We start from the raw sequence: 20,253 nt of genomic DNA, 5'->3' as shown, positions 1-20,253 counted from the left end.
TGGGAGTAGAGTGAAAGGATGAGGTAAAATAATTTAGCAGAGTTTTGCAAAATAAACAGAAGTTACAGCTTGCCACATGCGTAATCAGTGCCAGATCAGGCATCGCAGTACAGATAAGTTTTTTTAAGGAGGCATTTTAAAAGAGGATAAAGTAGACATCTTTACAGACTTCCATGAGTAGTTGTTCCCAAGCACAGAGGGCAATATTGGAGAAACAGATGTTTAGGAAATGTAAAAGTAACTTTCCAGATATACTTATAGGGCCCAATCCTGCACCAGTAAAGACTGAGCAGGAAGCAGGCCCCATATCAGCATAGGCGTCTTTTCCAGAACTACATATCTCTTTCAAGAGGCTTCCATGGATGCTTTTCAGTTATTATTAATGATAAATTTTAATCCAGGACTTTCTAATTTTGGGCCCTCGCCTTTATGGATGATCAAAGTCAGATACCTTAGAGGAGTCTGATTTTCAGAAGGTGAATGATCAGCATACTCTGAAAATCCCACCCCTTTAAGGTGTGTCAGACTGAGCACCACAAACTAGCATCACTAGTCACTTCTGAAAATCTTGGCCTTGATGCATAGTTGTGGCTCTCAGAGAACGAGCCTAATTTCAAAGCCCACTGAAGTCAATGAAAAGTCACCCACTGAGTTTGATGAGTTTTGGAAAGTCCCCACCTCTCCCTTTCTTGTTGTTTATGTGAAATAGTCATCTGTTTCATCATACTTCAAAAAAGAAAAAATAACCCATAGTTTAAAGAACTAATTGTCTAACTGGTATCAATATAGTGTCCCTCTTCTCCCAACCTCCTAACTTTAAATCACATGGTGATAGTATTTCATAACTGGAGCTGGTTGGGAAATTTCTGTCTGAATGATTTTCCAACAGAAATGCAGTTTCCACAAAATTGAAATTTTCCACAGGGAAATTTTGAGTTTGCTTAAAAAATTCAATTTTCCACCAGGAAAATCAAAATAAAATATTTAATTTTGAATCAAATTCAATTAAACAAAATGAAATTTCAATTTCAGAAATGTTTAAATGTTTTGTTTTGATAAAATGTTGAAACAAAATGTTTCTGAATTTTTTTGAATTTGTTTTGTTAAATTTCAACTTTTCATCCAAATTTGGGACAAAAACAAAAATGTCAGGATTTCCATGGGATGGAAATTCTAAATTTCACTCAGCTTTATTGGTGACTTTTTAAAATTTAACAGCTATTTAACACCGTTTCAAAGAAGGACACTGGAGAGTATTACTGTGAAGCCTCTAATGGAATTGGACTTCCTCAAAAATGCTCTGTGAAGCGAATGCAAGTTGGTAAGTGTGAAAAGCAAATAAGGCAAAAAAATCTGTAGATGAAAATGACTTTATTGCATGACACATGTGAGAAGCTAAGACTAGGTTCAAATTATACTGTCTTATTCCTCCCCCAGAATGCTGGAGTCAAATGCAATTACATGATGTTTGTTACGAATGCTATTTATGTAGACATTTTGGCTGCTTAAATCACTCCTCTTCTAAAAAGAAGCAGTAGAGATTACTGTATCTTACAAAAGGTTGGTTAGCTCAGACTGTTTTAAAATGATCAAATGTCCTGCTTTCAGAAGATTACTATGCATTAAACTCCACTGAACAATAGTATGTACATAAGATATTAATATTTCAGAATGTTTTTGTGGAGGCTGTAAAGTACGAGCTGCAAGTCTTGTTTCACAGATATTTTCCCTGAGACATTTTTATGTGAGGCTTTAATGCAGCAAGTCAGAAAACTATTTCTGATCTTCATTTTCTTATCGGAAAAACAGTAATAAATGTGACATTTATATCTGGTTAAAGGGACACTGTCAAGGTTGATAGGCCTAATGTTTGTTTTGCTTTCTGCTCCTTATCTGTTTGCAACATCCATGTAACTTGTTAGATGTAGAATTTGTTTTGTAAAGAAGTCCATCCATGATTTTTTCCCTAAAGAAAAAAAAAATATTCTCGCAGCCCAGCACTCTTGAGTAGCTCTGCAAAATCCCACAGCAGTGCATGCACAAGTGATGGAGAGAAGTTGGTAAGGAATATTTCAAGCTTCTGAAAGGTTTTAATCAACAGTGAAGGGGAAAATGCTTCTAATGGATGGATTCTACAAAATACCGTGGCAGTGACCTTTTAAACCAGGGGTCTCAGACTCAATTTACCTTAGGGCCAGTGCCAGTCCTCAAATCTTCCCAGCGGGCCAATAATGTCACTGAAGATGGTGTTCAGAAAAGAAAACGTTTATATTGTATTTCTTAGAAATAATAAAACGGTCATGCAACTTTATACAATTCTTCGCCTGCCAGAGAGTTTTTAGTGTTTGCCAGACAGCTGGCAACACTTCAGTTGTGTCAGTTTGTTGATGTTTGGCCTCAGTGACTGAGCGGTTGAAACCTTCAGGATTGCAGCAAGGGGTGTGTCAGAGAGTTGTGTTCGGTATTTTGACTGGTTTGTATTCATTGTCGGAAAAAAGTGACACTGCCTCCAGGGCTGACTCTTCCCAGCAACTAATGAAGCTGCCTCCTTGGCTGACTCTGCCTGGGGGGCGGTGCCTGCAGCAGACATTGCCGGCAGCGTGTCTGCCTGCGTCTCTCCTCCATGGGTCACGGTGGGGAGGTTCTCGGGCCGCAGATGGCCCGCGGGCCGGGACATGGAGACCCCTGTTTTAAACAGTGCTCTAATATTTCTTACTCTCTCAAGACCTGGTTCAAAGCCTGCTGAAGTCAATAGAAAGACTTTGGATCCGGCCTTTTAATGCATTCATGTTGTATTTGAATAACTACATGCTATCAAGGCAGAATTCCTCTGCTGGGGAAACATTAATCCAAGCCCGAAACTGGTATTTATTAACACACACAATAAGCTTGGGTTTTTGGGGGAGACAATGTTTTCAAATCTGTGTGCTTGTAGTTAGGCAACCAAATATATATTTGGGCATCTAAGTAGAAGCGGCCTAATCTCTCCCCCGAAGGTGCACACTTGAGGCTCTCATTGATTATAATGGGAATGGGGATTGCTCATCACCACAGAAAAATCAGGCCACTTCTGCATAGGTGCCCAAATCTGGATTAAGGAATCTAATTTTAGGCACCCAAGTTTGAATACTTTGGCCTTGGTGGTTTAGTTTTTAAAAAGCCTCACTTTCATTCACGTCAGAAGCCGTTAAGTTTCATGCTTTATGATTCAACAGTGTGAAAATTCTTGGTTCCACAAATATCATTCTGTGTCAACATTTTCATCAGCTGTTACATTACTACTATTTTAATCAAACTAACTTAAAACAAATCTTCTAGAACAGCTGTTTCCATTTACAGGCTTCAGGGTATATTCTCCATTTGACGTGTGTAACTTGAATGACACCAGGGGTTAGGCACTCATCTAGATGAGAAAATACCCCCTTGTCTCTATCAAGTTTTTGACTTTTGGGGTCATATTAAGAATTTTGAGGTGTGTTTAAAAAGCTTTATGCTAACGAGGGTATTATTTGGTGGGTAGTAGAAGTGAATGGAACAGATATTTTGAGAACGTTTCTGGTTTCTAGCAACTTACATGTCACAGGCATTTACATATTGTATTCTGTAGTTATTATTGCCACTGCTCTCTGGAATTTTAATGGAATAGTGGGAAAACTGTTACAATGGCAAGTTTTTGCTTTTTGGTTTTTAACACTATTAATTTTGTTTTCATTTATAGATGACCTTAATATAAGCGGAATCATAGCTGCTGTAGTAGTTGTGGCTCTGGTAATGGCATTATGTGGCCTTGGGGTATTTTATGCACACAAAAAAGGTTACTTTTCAAGTAAGTTAAGTTAAATCTTGCCTGCCTTATAGACATCAGGAAACTTGCTATGACTAAATATTTCTACTGTCTGTAGAGTATACTCCTTTTTCATGTAGGGTCTGATTCTGCACTATTGAAGCCAATGGAAGTATTGCATCTGTCTTCAGTAAGGGTAGGATCTGGCCCATAGTTATTTGTTCTGCCTACTCCTTTTGATCATACCCAGTTTACTTGTCACAAAAGAAAATGAGATAGAAATGGCAGTCTAGTCATAAATTGCTGCTGAAAGGGAATTTAGGCAAATGCGGAGAGTCCAAGTAAGCTCCAGTTAAGATAGTTTTGAAAATATTAGAAAAAAGTTTAAACATTTTCTCTTGCCCACAGTTGTATTTTCCACAAATGTTCATGAACTGAGTCAGAGAATTTCTAGCTCACCCAGTCAATGACAGGTACCTTGAAGTAAATGAACTCTAAGCTCAGGGGAGACAGAGCCCGGGATAAATAACTACTTGGGTACAAAGTCTAGCAGATGAAAGAAGTTACAAATTCCTTCCCCAAAGTGTGTCATAACGGGGCTAGTGAGAAACCAAAAACTCCTTGAAAGACATTAGGTATAAATTTATTTCTGGCCAGAATTCTGCCGTGTTTACTCATTTAGCAGGGCACCAAATAAATAAAAGAAGAGCAACAAAATTACACCTGTATGTTATGAAGTACATATAATATGCACACATATCAAATATGTGTGTGTGCTGTGTACGTTAAAGGGACATTAATTGGTGGTTTTGGTTTCTAAAATCTGTCTGTTCCAGTAAAAAGAAGTAATTTAAACAGTCATTTTTTAATCTAAGATGTAAGCAGTACTGAAACTTGCATCCTGGTGGAAATGGACTTGCTGACTCCATCTGATGGACCATAATGAAAGTACATGTCAGGAAAACTGATGCTTTTATTAAATTTCATAATAGCTGGGCAACTTCCCCAGGGTATTTACAATAGGGGCCATGGAGTCTAATACAGTGAATACAGGCAGTGATGCAGGAGAATGTCTCAGGATGTGTCTGAAAGAGGGGACACGGCTTTTTGGGAGTGTAGGGGGGAGCGAGGTGCTGCAGATTGATTTGAGAGCAGTTTCACAAGAGCAGGTAGCTGAACACTGTCAGAAGTAGACTAATAACTTCAGAGGAGAGGGGGCTTGGACAGTTTTCCTGCTGGCTTATCCAGACAGACTGCTGCCAAGGGCATCACTTGTTCATCCTCCAGTGAAAAACATAGTTCAGCAGCTACTGTCAGAAATTAAAGGGATGAGGAAGGACAAGAATTAAATGTTATCCACAGGAGATATTTCACAGGATGTTTATTAGCCAGAGAAATTACTGTGTGCTAAATATGTTTTTTCTTTTACTTTTCCAGAAGAAAGCTCTTCTCAGTAAGTATATCACTTTTGGGTAGTTAATTTAATTTGTGCTTCGATGATGTAAGAAATGTGATTCTTGTTCAGGGCTTTCCACATCATTATTATACATGGGGGTGTTTTGTATCTTATTTTTGATAACCTGTTCTGAAATATTCTTTAGGCTACTACTTTGGTGGCTGGATTTTCTCACTATGCTTACTAAGCTGCATACTAACACCAAGCCACTATTAATAAATGAACCAACCAATACTTCTGTTAAACAAACAGAGGTAAATTTTCAGATGGCTGTGTCCCCTCCCCCTTTTGGTTGTCATTCAAACCCCTAATTCAGCCACAGACATAAATCTTGCTTGGCCAACTCCCTGGTTGTGAATGCAAAGTACCTAGGTAGAAGATTTTACCCAAATCTCTGTCTGCAGATCATTTTGGAAACTGGTCATCACCTCAGTCTTGCAATGGAAGTGTGTTAGTTCTGTGAAATCAGCAACTGTACATACAGTACATACAAGCTGATTGTACAAGATAGGCTGAGATACATGCTCACATATGAGACTAATACTGAGTCCTTAAAGTGGAGGCTGGCCTTTCTTCTGTCTAGCTAAGCTCAGTGTTAATAACTCACATTCTCAAATGAGGCCAATGGCAGGAAAAAGCAAGTAATTTACTAAAAGAAGATATCGCCAAGTACTTCTTAAAAATACTTTCTGATACTTGTTTTATGATGGTCATGAATATAATATACATCATCACTATACGAGCCATAACCAGATATGCATCACATCTTGGAGCCTTAAAGTAACAAGCCAGGGAAGCTAGTTTGGCAGTGGCTCATGATGCAAGGATTTTGTTGTCTAGAAGCTCCCTAAGGTATCGTCACAGATATTGTAATGGACAGAAGACAATGGACATGCCCCAATGTAAAATGTTGCTGTCTGTGCCACTGGAGAGAAGGACATTTTATGAAAGAGCTATTTCCATTACATAGTATTTTCACACATCCACTACAGATCTTGTTAATTGTGAGCTGTGAAATGGTGATAACTTTCTTTACTTGGTCAAGATATTCTCATAAAGTAATCTGTCTTTAGTCAGATAGGAATGCCTTTCAGATAGCACACTGCAAAACACTGCTTTACCTCCTGAAAATCAGTGAGCCCCACAGACTCAATCTAAGATGAAACCAGGATGGTGTCTAAAGTGGGCAAATTTGTTTCATTTTTATCTGCTTGTACTTCAGTTCTCGGAGAAGCTTATTTATACACAATCTGCCTTCTTTGTTTATTTCACAAACAGGAAGAAGAGTTCTGACTATAAATATACCCCAAGTGAAAAGGTGAGTGTATTCAGCAATCAGCTAGGGCATTTGTGGGAGCTGCTCATCATGAGCCAATTAAGTTTCCATTTCCTGTGACTGTCCAATTCATTGGCCCTGAAATGAATAAAGATTAATACATTTCCTATATTTGAAAGAACAGAGGTGAGTCTTTGTTCTTTTTGGCTGAAGAACAGTTCAGGGTTTTGCTTCTAAGAAAACACTTGGATTAAGTGAGGGAAAATTACAGCTTTAATTAAACACATGGCGTCAAGTCTAATGTTCTACAGAGAATGTGAATTGGAACTATCTTTCCCTTGCCTTATCTTACTATATCATACTGAAATATTTTACATGTGTACTGTGGTAGAAATATTTTACATGTGTACTGTGGTAGAATAATCCCAGAAATTACAAAATCATCCTTTGACCAATGATCCCTTTGTTTTTTCCTGTGTGTGGAACAATCGACTTCCACAGCTCAAGTTTGAGATCTACGAGCACAGTTTCACCATTCTCACACTCTCTCCCTCTTGCTACAGGGAGGTAAGAAAGGGAAAGGGACCCTTTGGGGCCTTTTCCATCCCTTCTCCCCACCCTTAAGCAGAGAGAATAAATCAGAAAGGTGGAACTAAAGCATTGCCTCTCTTCTCCCCCACACCATGTCTGGCAGCACTGGAAGGTAAGGCAGAAAGCTCCTTACTGTGTGCAGTGCCTGCCAGCAGGTGATGTAGCCATGTAAGGAATTCTGCCATGTGACCAAGAATAACTTGATTTTTCTACACTAAACATGTACTGTGTGAATATATTATAAAGCTACTGGCATTAGCCATCAAGTGGAGTGAAGAGGAACTGAAAAACCACTAGTGCAAGGATCAGCAACCTTTGGCACGTGGCCCACTAAGGTAAACTCCCTGGCAGGGCGAGCCGGTTTGTTTACCTGCTGCGTCCACATTTCAGCCGATCGCAGTTCCCACCAGCCACGGTTCACCGCTCCAGGCCAATGGGGGCTGCGGGAAGAGGCGGCCAGCACATCCCTTGGCCCACACCACTTCCCACAGCCCCCATTGCCTGGAGCGGTGAACCGCGGCCAGTAGGAGGCGCGATTAGCTGAACCTGCGGACGCAGCAGGTAAACAAACCAGCCCGACCCACCAGGGGGATTATCCTGGCGGGCCATGTGCCAAAGGTTGCCAATCCCTGCACTAGAGCACAGGTTCTCAAACTCTGCTCCACAGAGCACTTGCTGCTGGTCTATTGACAGCTGGCTAGTCACAGGGTGCTGGCAGCTCTATCTTCTCCTTATATCTACCTGCTAAATAAAAGTTTATTTAAAAAAATAAAATAAAATCACTTTCTATGTAAAGCAATTTCTAGTTAGACACACAATGTTACACAACTATATGTGTGTGTCAGAGAGAGGGATGTCCCCAAGACAATCAATGTGGTGCACACTACAAATGAGTGAGATCCCCTGCACTAGAGAAGACCCAATGGCTAGATTTGCTTAGAGAAACATTGGATCTGTAATATTAGCTCAGCTTTGCAACATATGTCAAGAAAACTTAACAGCACCTGCAAACACTTCCTAGTCCACCTTTACTATAAACAACCAGCATATGCAATTTCCTTCCCCACAGATGCATGCAGAAGCCGTTCCTATCTCCTCACACCTACATTTACATTGCTCTGCTCTACCTCTTTCACTTCACAACTGTTTCTCATACGGCAGGCAATCACAGCACCCCACCACCTACATTATTCAAATTCTCCCACAAACTCAGTCACACGCCTGATTTACCCATCCCGTCTCACACGCCAGTCATCCTTCTATTCACCCAGTCTCAGCTCTTTCCTGCTCCATCAACTTTGTTCATTTACTTCCCTTCCTCACCCAAACCCAAGTCACAGTTACTATGTTCCCTTCAATGTGCCTGCACAATAGTGCCAAAACTAGAGTAGATGTGTCAGACATCAGCCCAAGTTACCGGCTGCTCCCCTTGCAGCACTATGTGACCCCACTAAGAGGCTGGATATTCTGCTTTAACCTTGCTCCAGTGGCCCCCTCCCTGAGCTGCTGGGATCTCTGGCTGGAAGCAGCACATGGAGCTATGTACCTCCTGTTTGCTTCCCTAGGCCTGAGGAGGGGACCAAAGAAGCTGGGCCATTGGAGGAGGCTGCAAGGTGGTAGAGTAGCACTGGCTTTGGGCCTGGCCCTAGCTTCCTATAGGAGAGGATTAGGATCAGAAGGCAACAAGCCTGACCAGAACAGGGGTAACTCCAAATCACCAGCTAATTTTAATTCTCCCAGCTCATAGTAGAGGGGGGTCCCCAAAAATTTAGTTGATCCAATGCAACTTCTGCTGTTAAACTGATGCAGTGAGTGATGCTCCATCTACAGGTCTAGCTATGAAATAGCAACAGCTGCTCTTTGGGCCTACCAGTTGGCACTCAGTATTGGTTATACCTGGCCACCATAAGTGCTCTATGAAAGCTACCATCTGTCCTTAAATCTGAACACCAAGGAACTTAAGCAGTGGTTTTTGATTTCCCCTTTTGGTGGTAAAAATGTCTTGGTTTGTGTCTCTCCACTGAAATATGGGTAAGCTCTAGTTGTGGGGTGCATTCATCAACTGCAGTATAATTGCACATCATCAGCAGCTATCATTGGAGTATTCAAAAGGAAAGAAACAGCAGTTTTACCTTTTCCCACTAGATCTTTAATTCCTCCCAGTGGGACATCTTTTGAACTGTAGTAGGTATGTCATGTACAAATGCGTTTTGTAGGCTTCACTCATCAAAGGGAACTGAAATGGTATGCTCACTGATGAGCCAGACTTCACACTTAGGCAAGAGGTTTATCTGCCTAATATTCTGTTGCTATGGGAAGGGGTTTGGTCTCATTACTAAGACTTCATAGCCTTTTTTGTTGCTGTAGGCTTGGTGTTTGCTGCTTCTCTTTTGCCAATCTGGAGACACAAGTGATGTTCTACAGATGTTTAAGTGTAATGGATACTAAGTAGGACGTTCTGCTGAAAGCATTTGAACTATAACTTGTCACCTTACCCTTTTCTTTTTCTCATTTAGGATTTCAAGCACACCAAGTCCTTTGTTATTTAGAAGATTTCAGCCTCTTTGAGGGACAAAAACTGACTACTTATTATAGAAAATATCAAAGGGATTTTAACTCTTCTGCAAATATTTGGATTTGTTTTGAGATGGCATACACTGAAAGCAGAAAGTTTGCTGGAGCGTCTAGGATCTGATGTTACAAACCTAATCACGGACTGTACAACTGTTCATATTGTTAAAATACCATTATTTCTCTAATTTAAGGATAGTAGTATGTAGATAATATAAATAATTTGTATGAAGGTTTCTTCTCATCCTGTTTACACAGGAAGAAGACTCATTACTAAGCGAATTCATGCTCATGATCTTTACAGATTAGGGTTAAAAGTTTTTTGGCCACTCTAGCCTAGTGCTTTGTAGTGTCTACATCTAAGACAATGTGAGGAGCTCTAACTTTTGCTGTTTTTCAGTTATTACTGCTATGACTTTCAAATAATCTGTCAGACCATGCAGTCAAGTGAACAGTTATTTTGATACTGTACAAGTATAAATTTGAGTTATGCTAAGTGTGGTTCACCCTCGCTATCAGAGAGAATCTCCAAACAGTGTTATGCTGTAGATCAGTGCTTTTCAATCTCTTTATTTGCTGATCCCTAAAAAATTTCAAATGGAGGTGCGGACTCCTTTAGAAATCTTAAACATAGTTTACAGACCTCAGGTTGAAAACTACTGCTATAGATCAAATGTTCAAGTCCCAGTGCTAAAGTGTGTAGCTTTTTTCCTACCAGGAAGTATATTTAAGATCTGTGAAAGTTTGTGCTAAAGATTGTATGTGTAAATTTACACTGTGAAGGAAAACAGTGCAGCAAAACTGATGCAGTGTTAGTGCCTTGATTTTTTTTTTGTTACAGTTCAGTTTTACAAATAAATGACCCATAATGTCCGATGTGCTGTCTACTGTGAACTTGCTTTCAGTGGTCTGCAACTATCATTAGTTTAATGTGTTGCCAGACTATAGTACTCATGGTGGTGTTGAACATTCTGCCTGATACTATCTTCAATTACATGTTCCTTTAGCTTCAAAAATTTTACACTCATATTTCAACTCTAAAATGACAGCCATAGTAATTAGAAGGGGAATTTTTTTTTTTTTTTTTAGACCAAGCATGCTTTAACTGGAACATGCACTTAAAGTTTAACTAGGCAGACAGTCAGTTCCATTCACCCTGACAGTTCTATGCAGGAAAGCATCTGTACTCTGGATAGCCCATAAGCATTTGCTGGATTGTCACTGACTTCAATTGGTCATAAATCAGCATCTAGTTTTGTTACTTATACTCAGTGCTCTTTCAGATGCTGGTGTGGCAGTGCAAAAATGCCATAGCAGCTTTATTTGAGATAGTAAGATGAAAATGAATACAACTGCTACCTGTGGCCCTGAACTGCTTTAATATTACAGCCAACTTATTTCACTGTCTCCACTCCTTATATACTACAGATATCTGGATCAACATGCCCTTTTTTTCCCCCCTCAAGAGAAGCTGTGTGAAAATTTTAGGAGCTAGATTCTTCGGCACCAAAATAAGCAGTATGGGATTCTAGGAGAAGCAGAAACTGGATATTGCTCACTTTGAGCAGCAATGACATTGACATTTAATATGTCCTATTTCTCACCCCATGGAGATTAATAGCAGCTCATTTAGTGAACTATCATTCAGGCTGTCTGTACATTATTGGTTTGATTAGTTCATGTCTAACAAAACGAGCCACAAGTTTTAAATGAATACTTCGATTATACAATAATTCTCAAGAGGGATTGATCAAAGAGCAGCAGAATATTGTGAACTTTCCCTAGATAAATGTAGCTGCTAAAAACAGTGGGCTACAGGGGCAGGAGTAAGCTAAGATTTCTTAAAAGAATTCACACCAAATACTGAGAAATTCACTTAAAGGAGCAATTATACTTTTTAATCTTAGTTAACAGTACTATAAGTGAGAATATTTTGCAGTTTCCTGGGCATGTGAGTGAAACTTTCTATAGAAAGTCTTATTTGCCCTGAAACATTTCCCTGACATAAGCAAAAAAAAAAAAAAAGGAAACTATCATGACAGAGGAGGGCAAAGGATAAGTACAGTACTCTGCATTTTGGAGTAATGGCAGGTAAAGATGAAACTCTACACTTTGACCTGACACTATTGTGATATAGCAAAGGCAGTCAGTAAGTCCTGTGTTCCTATCAAGGGTTGAATTGGGGAAAAAAGTGTAATGGGTCTGCACTTGATACCAAAATGAGAGTTACCCAGATTGCAAAATGCTCAAACAGTGATTATGTGGCTACTAGGCTTTAAGTTTGTCTTGCTTCCTTGGGATCAAATGCCATTCAGATAAGTCGCTCAATGTGATCATTTCTCTCCCTGTACTTTGAACAGCAGTAAAATGGGCAATATTGATTGGTAGTTCAAACTTCTACTGGTGTTTCTGGTAGACAGGACTGAACTTGAATAAGTTTTTCATATTTTGATGGGGTCTTCAGGAACAGATTAGAAACTTTAGTACTTAACTCTCCCCAAAAACCACAACTTTTTCCATTTAAAAGAACAAGATAGCCTCTGCAAGAATGTACTGGTGCACCAAGATTATAAAAGTCAGTCCATTTCAGCTCATGAGCCTGACACAACTGGAGGATATGTGGCATGAGCCACAATGTTTGAGTTCCTGGATATGTCTAAATAAAATGTTACTATTGCAATAACGTAGCATAGAATGATCACATGCATACAATAATGCCATACTTGCAGGCTTTATTGTATTTTTATACGATTTCAATGACAAGTGATTAAAATCTAGGGAAGCATAGTTCTTTTCAACAGGAAAGCGATCATTAACTGTATTTTGCACTTAAGTGGTCATTTGGTTTTATTTGGATACTGAAATGTCATTTCAGTAAATAGTGTTTAAACACTGGATAAAAGACTTAAGCACTTTATATTTGATCTCCAAGAGTGAATTTTATGAATATGGCAGTTCACAAGAATCATGTTGTTCTTGTACAGTATTGAGTTCAGAAGTCAAACAAGTATTTGAAAGTGAAACTCCACATTACATTACAACATCTGGCCTATTTAACAACTCCATGAGAAAGGACACCAGTGCTTGGACTGCAGATGTCAACCACATCATTTTTGAGACTCTTCAAAGTTGGGCTCTAGGAAGAAAAAATGCCATTAGTTTCATATTAAGATGCTCAAGTTCTAAATACTGCTCATAGATCAACTTCAGCTTCTAGCAGAATACAAACCATGGCCCCATTTACTACTTTTAGTGATCTGCAGCTAAATTTTGCAAACACGCCGTAAAGGGAGGAGAAGCAAAGGGACATTTAGCACAAATTTTTTAAAAAAGTTTCTTCATGAATATGCAATATTTCCTTAGAATTAGCTATCATGTATCTTATTCTATATGTATTTGATGTTTACCTACAGCCAAAGTAACTTACCTACTAACTAGCTTGCAACTAGTTCATTAACGGGGTACTACCAGTTTTACCAGCAACAAGACAAAAATGTTGCTACCTATCACTGACTCATGTAAAAAATCATAATGAGCAGTAAAGTTAAGATAAGAGACTTTCAAGTAGTACACAAAGACTAGGTGAATGAGAAATTAGTTCTTTCCTGGGGAAGAGACTCCACATTATGATGTAGTATAATTTACAATTATAATTTATAAATTATAATTTATAATTTTCTACAAGGGAAAATTAATCCTAAATGACTCAAAACTGGAAGAGACTATATTTTATGCTAAAGACATTTAAATTGCTTTGTCAGTAGTAAGAAAATTAGTCCGCAAATAAGGAAGTTACTCACTTGACAGTATGAGGAAGAGAGAGTTCAGAAAATAGCAACTCTCACAGCAGTATCTCATGTAACTAAGGGGAACTCCTGAAATAACTAAGCATCTGGGTCTACCCCATGCAGTACTTGCCTGCCAAACAACTGGCAGAATGAAGTTCCAGGCACAGAGGACCTAGTCCTCACGTAGGGACTTCTGATCTTCCTACTCCCTTAGATCACTGTAGAGTCCATGGAGGAAGGGGAATGATCAACTAATGGCAGTTGACAGCAAATACTTCTGGTGGATTTGGCAGTGACTTCACTACTCACCCTTATCCTTTAAAATAGCTGTTGTGTGACACTAGTTACAACACCTCTGCTGTTGGTTCCTCTCTGGTGGAATTTTCAGACTGAACCCTCACAACCATGATTCTCTGAAGCTGATTAATGTGCAGATGTCTGTGCTAAACCACTCAAGTCCCAAGATTATCAAATGACAGCTCTTAGCAAACAGCAATGCTGTGCCACATTGGGTGCCTGCTGCCAGGCACCATCTGAACACTTGGCCATTCTCTCCATTCCTGAGATCTGAAATGAGCCTTGGTCAAGTACATCCTCAACAGCAGGAACAACTGTTGCAGGAGCCTTACGTGACACTAAGCATACTCTGCTACCACAAAGTTCCTACGTGCCAACCAGATTGCACATCCCCATTGTGCAATTGTACCATCCCCAAGAACAGAGTCCTGCTCTCTCCCAGGACCACATGGCCGATTGTGACCAGTGACCTGGGGGTAAAAGGCTCTATATTCCACTATTCATCCTCTCACTTTCACACTTGTGATGCAACAATAAATTAACAGAGGCTGGAGACTCACCCTCAAATTTGAAGTCTGGAAATTTGGTCAGGTCTCCCCCACCATACAACCGCTGAATTTTGGCAATTTCTTCAGCCATGTCTTTCTGGTATTCAGGGCCTACATCAGCTGGACCGCCAGCTTTCCTAAATGTAGAAAACGTCCAATGAAAATTTTGATTCTAAACATTTTACACAGCAATTTTATCATTTAAGAGCCTAATCTAAAGAGTAAGATAAATGGCTATACACCCCCAAATAAGTAAAGCAATTTAAATATTTTGAAAAACTCAGAGGTAGAGCGTACCAGGGGTATATTTTTCTCTTTTGGCATTTGAAAGCAGACATTTTAGCTTAACTAAAGCTAAAGGAGGGTTTAAAATGGAAAAATGAGAAGCATATTGCTACAAATATTAGCCCGTGTTCCTTTAATAGTGTAAATTCTACAACCCAATTATCCAGTTGCACTTTTTTTAAGTGGCTGTGAATGGAGACTTGGCAACAAGGCATCATTCTGTTCTTAAGCCTTTAAAGTACCTAGGCAAAACTTCCTTGAAACTTGCTATTATCATTTTTGAGGCTAATCTGCTGAAAGGGAAGATCAACTTCAAACCAAGTCGTTTAGCAAGAACAGTAATACCAGTAGAACGAGGTGAAGAAGTGCCTAGTATACAGGTAAATTGCCACAATTAGGGATGTACTTCCTAATCTACAAAACTGCACACAAGAGCAGCCCTACAGACTACTTAATGGAAAGCACCAAACGTTTAATACCAAAGTGAAGCATCAATTATGGGTGTAATGTTACAAATACATGCTTATAATCAACAACTAGTTTCTCAGTTTGAAAATCCATGTTTTCCCCCAGTGTAATACCAACTTGCTCAGATTTAAGATTTCTGTATAGCGACCATACTAATGATATGTAGTTTAGTCATTACACATGAACTCAGGTTATAAATAATTTTAAATAGGAGTAAAATCCCACAATTAAAATATTCATTGTATAATATTTACCAAGAATAAGATCTGCTAAAAAGGAGTTGAACTACTTTCTAAGCTTTTAAAAGGGGCTTAGAGGTATTAGGAATCTAATTTCAGTGACTTTCGACTAGAGTTGGGTGACCAACTCCCTTAAGTCCCCTTGAAAATCCCAGTCTAAAGAATGATTACACAAATAAACAAATTCACTCATTCCTTTGTATTTTCTAAAAAGGATAGTTATTTGTAGATAGTAAAACAATAGAATTCTGCTAGGCCTAATTTTGAAATTTTTTATTTAAGATTTTTTTTCAATTAACTATTTTTATTTTTACAGTTGTGGGGCATTAAGAAGGGGTAGGGCTAGGGTAGCACTGACAGCAAGGCTGCAGGGGGCACCTTTGACAGTGGGGTCAGTGACACCAGATCCCTGCAGGCACACTGACTGTTACGGTTATACCTTTGTGTCTGTTTCGGTACGTCAGCTGCAATGGACATTTACTGAGTTATTGTTTAAAATTGAGTCCTGACAAGACTATTTGCACACATGAGCATTACATTTCTAAAACTTTCTGTCCACAAGTTCTGTGTTTCATAGCTAACAAGTCATGTTTTAGACATCTAAACATGGAAATATTGAAACTTTTCCACCAGCTTCAATATAGATGATACCTTCTGTTACACAACTTGATAATTTCCCACCCATATGTAAAAACCATTAGGAGAAAAATACTATGAAATTTAGTGATAGTGTCTTAATACAAACCATATCAATGAATTCCATTAACCTTATTCTGGCCTTAATTATTGCTTTAGTGCAGATGCTGTGCTCACTACAATAAAGGCATGAGGAAATGGTTGCTGCACTGATCAGCTGACAGTCTAAAAACCACAAGAGTATTCCCAGATAGAATAATTAGAAAAAGATTGTACAAATGCAAAGAGCTCCTCAATCCAGTAAGAATCAAAAACTACCCACAGACGGTAAGAGTAGCTACACCAAAGTTTTAATTTTAGTAGACAAATATGAAAAGAACACAAATTTACCTAATACAAGACTTATCTGGTGCCAGCTGCAGCTTTAAGAGCTCTACAGCAAACTGTAGCTAAACTGGCTGTGGACAGTTTCTCTTAATGCTCCAAGAACAACTTCCTCCATCGTATTATTCTCCCCCACTCCCCAAAGTTTCCCATTTTAGTTATTTCTCTAAGTCCACCCCTAGAGAATCCCCTACAGCATGACTCATCCTCCATAGGGAAGTATTTCCATTTTAAAAGGATATTTTCCTTTTTCCATTTCAAAGCTAAGACAACTGATAGTTTGATACAGAGATGGTCTTTTTTATTCCCCTCTTTTCACCATCATCACCAAAGAGGAACTTTGAGGAGATGGGGAAATAAAAAAAAGCAGGTGGTTTGGACATTTTTTTCCACTTATAAAATGGAGGGAGGGACTAACAATAGGAGTGTAGTCGCAATGTTCTTTCACTTGTATCTCCATGATCATCTTTATTCTGAAAAGTCTAATCTGTGAAATGGATGCTTACTTCCAGCTCGGACCACATTTCACTCCTAATGTTTCACTAAACAATTCTGCAATAAAAAGGTCTTCAAGCAGAGTTTGACACATTTGAACCAAGAGTCTGTTTTAAATGAAACTGTAACTTTAGAACACCAGTTCCCAAATAGTGGGTCCCAAACCTTGATGGATGGGAGGCATCATGACCTTTCCTGCCAATCATCCAACCCTGGCCCCCAATCAGACCCTCTCTCCCCAGGGCCACACTACAATCACTATCAGGCTGCTGTCTGTCCACTCACTGCCTAGATCCCACTCCACATGCTGCTGCCTGCAATCCAGGTGCAGTGAGAGTAGGATCCAGACAGCAGCCGCAGAAGCTAGTGAGCAGACAGCAACCTGGCCCTTGCCCAGTTGCAGAGAGAAAGGGGCCAGCTGGGGCTGCAGATGGGGGCAGGGCTGAAAGAGTGAGAGCTGGATAGGAGGCTTGGATGGCAAGCCAAGCTGGAAGTAGTTGGTGGGTCACCTTAGCAAAAAGTTTGGGAATCACAGCTATAGAACTTACTACAGAAGTAGCAATATCAGTACGCTGATAAGCATTTATTAAATTGAATGGGTTTGTTCACAGACTAGGAAAATGTTATTAAATCTAAAAACAATCCAAAGTCTATTGCCAGGGAGATTCTAACCAGTTAGCTCTTTATTTTGCCCGCAACCAGCCCTCCTTTAAACATACTGAGCATCTCCTACACCATTAAACAGATTTATTTTGCTAAATACGTCTAATGAAATTGGAATTTGTTGTTTAAGATAATTTTTTGTTAATGCAAAATCTTCCCACAGGTAACAGATGAATAAAAGAGTTTCTTGAGAGGTGAGTAACTGGAGACATTTAAAACCCAGAGATTCTCTCAAAATGCTGATATTCAAATGTAATATTTTATTTTTGTATTATACGATTTTGTGGCCCACTATTTTTAGGTGAATTTATTCAATTCTTGCATTTTGTTTTTGGACAGTAGAAATGTAATTATTTCAGGTCAGTAAAAAAAAAAAAAAAAAAGGAAAAGCAGTCGACGTTTGCAAAGGACCACATTATCTGTTCACATTTTGGATAACTAAGCCAAAACTCAAAGTTTTATGGCTACTGTTCAATAATCCTTAACCCTCATATACAGCTATATAAAAGTAGTAATATAGACAAAGTCAACTGTAATAACAAACACAAGAACTAGTAAAGACTTAAATCAGTGAACTTTCTTTTTATTGAGGTGTTCTAGATAATTTTTTCTTGCAAATTATGTATCTAGTGTCAGTACTCAAGGGGAAACTGCGTTTCTTCATGTAATTCTAACATTTCATTAAAACCTATTTTTTTGTAACATTCCTCAGTGAATCACAGATACATCCTTTAACACCTGGGACTGCAGTTGCAAAATACGGAATTATTTCCTAGCCCACTTTCCTCTGGGTTTCAGAAGTGGAAAAAACATTGACTAGAATTTGTGCTAGATCAGGTCTTAGGGCCTTTCCATGCTGAAGCTAACAGGCTCTGCACTCAGACTACAGACCTAAAAGGCCTAATTATAAGAGGAATGATCCCATATTAATGTTTGCTAAAAACTTCATATTAAACTTTTTTACTTAATACACTGAATTACATTTATTGCATTCCAATAACTTACTGGCTCTTCATGTTGTATTCTCTGATCTTGTCTATAAAAAGCTTCTGAACTGGATCAAGTTCCTTCGCCTTATTAAACACTATAGCAGAAAGGCCAATGTTCCTACGCAAGTGTACTGAGATGGCAGAGCGGAAAATGGAGGAAAACCTGAATAGCTGTTGGAGAATCATGATGAACTCGCAGAGTGTTTCAGCTACAAACAAACAGAATGCATTAAGTTAGGGGTTTCTTGCAGTTTTTTCTATACTTTACATTTGCAAAAAGAAAAAAAAATGTAGATCAGTTAAAAATATCAACAGTACTAAATACAGGGAAACACCAAGAGAAAGAAATAGTCCAACATTTTTAAAGGAAAGAGCGACAATTTTGCTATGCCCATGAAATATACTTTTGATAGAATGTATCCTCATTTTACCTATGATTCATATTTCTTCCACATTAAAATGAACTGTCTGAATTCAAAAGTATAATAAAACGCTAAAAAAGTAAGCGGACATTTTTATTTGTAGTGCTTAGCAAAGATACCTGCATCTAAGTACTGATTTGGCACAGGACATACTAATTCAGAGACAAAAATAAAGCTCCTTAGAAAGTAAATAGTTTTAATAGAGAATATAACAGGGATGAAAAGTAAGCTGGCAAATCAGCATTATTTGTTTTCATAGACATACTGTGCTAGTCTAAGTCAGAAATGTGTGATCTTTAAACCAACAATGTCCCTTTTAAGAAAATCTGACAACACTGACTGACATTTGCATGGATCACATACTCTTATGACCACAAGCCAGGTTGTGTGTTTAAGTGAATTAGTAATAAAAGGGAAAGATTTTCCATGACGGTCTCAACTAGCTCACATTTAAAAGGCAGAAAGTTTGCCGGTAAAGCACTGAGGAAGGAGTTTTGTACTTAGCCCAACAGGTAACTACCCCCAACCCCGCACGGACCCGGGCTCCCTGTGGGGCGCTGCCGGTCTAGACCCGAACCAGCTGTTAAAACCCATCGCCACGCAGCCGAGCCGCCAACAGGGGGGAAGGCGACGATCAGGCCGGGGCCAGCCCCGCTCGGGGCGAGAGATCTGCCGCTGACGGGGCGACCCAGGGTGGCCCAGCCCCGGGACGGGCCGGGGCCTGCGGGAGGCCGAGGAGAGCCCGTGGCCCGGCCGCAGGGAATTTCGTCCCCGAGCAGCCAGACCCGGCGCCGAGCAGCCCCCCCCCCCTCTCCGCACGGGGGCGCCGCGGCTGCCGCTCCCTCCCCGCGACCCAGCGGCGGCCGCGGCGCGTTACAGGGGACGGCGGCGGGGTCCCTCCGCCGGGCTCCGGCTCCAGTCACCTTGGGGGGGTCACGGCACCCAGCCCAGCGCGCGGGGCACTCTGGGAAGCCCGCCCGGGAGGCCGAGAACTGTAGGGACCGCGCTCCTCGCGTCCCTGCCCCGCCCCCGCGGGTAAGATGGCGCTCCCCGCGGGCCCGCGCCCCCCCCCGTTAAACAAGTACCTGGAGCCGCCGCGCGCCCGCCGGAACGCTCCAGTAACAATCCCGAGCCAGCAGCAGCCCCTAACCACTCACCACCAGCAATGAGCAGATCTACTTCCGAGCCAGAGAAACGTAGGGCATTAACCCGGCCGTTAAGTCTCAGCGAAGTCCCGCCCCCGCGCCCGCTGATTGGCGGGTGGAAGATGGCGCCGTGGGGGATGCCGGGAGTTGTAGTCCTTGCTCTTATCTGTGCGGGGGGGTTGTGTTCGCGCTCCCTCCTCGCCGAGGCCCTGCACA

The 20,253-nt window shown here is 40.2% G+C and overlaps 3 protein-coding genes across 7 annotated transcripts in view; 2 read left to right on the top strand and 1 right to left on the bottom strand.

Moving 5' to 3' along the window:
• JAM2 (junctional adhesion molecule 2) overlaps positions 1 to 10,554 on the top strand; it is a 63,023-nt gene extending 52,469 nt beyond the window's left edge. The window contains exons 6-10 of the mRNA XM_084651080.1: positions 1,219 to 1,321; positions 3,719 to 3,826; positions 5,222 to 5,237; positions 6,519 to 6,558; positions 9,624 to 10,554. Coding sequence (XP_084507206.1) covers positions 1,219 to 1,321; positions 3,719 to 3,826; positions 5,222 to 5,237; positions 6,519 to 6,558; positions 9,624 to 9,656 — 300 coding nt within the window. The 3' untranslated portion in view covers positions 9,657 to 10,554. The remainder of the gene's footprint in view (positions 1 to 1,218; positions 1,322 to 3,718; positions 3,827 to 5,221; positions 5,238 to 6,518; positions 6,559 to 9,623) is intronic.
• Positions 10,555 to 12,390: 1,836 nt separating this feature from the next.
• On the bottom strand, positions 12,391 to 20,184 carry ATP5PF (ATP synthase peripheral stalk subunit F6). 5 transcript variants are annotated; one of them, XM_084651093.1, is made up of 4 exons: positions 20,050 to 20,184; positions 18,487 to 18,679; positions 14,324 to 14,448; positions 12,391 to 12,814 (listed from the first exon to the last, which is right to left on the bottom strand). In XM_084651093.1, exons 2-4 carry the CDS (start codon positions 18,654 to 18,656, stop codon positions 12,786 to 12,788), a joined length of 324 nt encoding a protein of 107 aa, XP_084507219.1. In that variant the 5' UTR covers positions 18,657 to 18,679; positions 20,050 to 20,184; the 3' UTR covers positions 12,391 to 12,785. The 5 variants fall into 5 exon arrangements, with proteins under 5 accessions (XP_084507219.1, XP_084507223.1, XP_084507220.1 ...); XM_084651097.1 differs by having other exon boundaries at positions 19,978 to 20,167; XM_084651094.1 differs by lacking the exon at positions 20,050 to 20,184 and adding an exon at positions 19,816 to 19,949.
• Positions 19,814 to 20,253, top strand: part of GABPA (GA binding protein transcription factor subunit alpha) — a 39,948-nt gene continuing 39,508 nt past the window's right edge. The window contains exon 1 of the mRNA XM_084651040.1: positions 19,814 to 19,927. The gene's annotated coding sequence lies outside the window, so the exon portion shown is untranslated. The remainder of the gene's footprint in view (positions 19,928 to 20,253) is intronic.

This window comes from Lepidochelys olivacea (assembly GCF_965140295.1).
Source record: "Lepidochelys olivacea isolate rLepOli2 genome assembly, chromosome: 1".
In the NCBI taxonomy this organism is placed as follows: domain Eukaryota; kingdom Metazoa; phylum Chordata; order Testudines; family Cheloniidae; genus Lepidochelys; species Lepidochelys olivacea.
The sequence above is the reverse complement of the archived record's forward strand: the minus strand, read 5'-3'. Positions and strand labels throughout refer to the sequence as shown.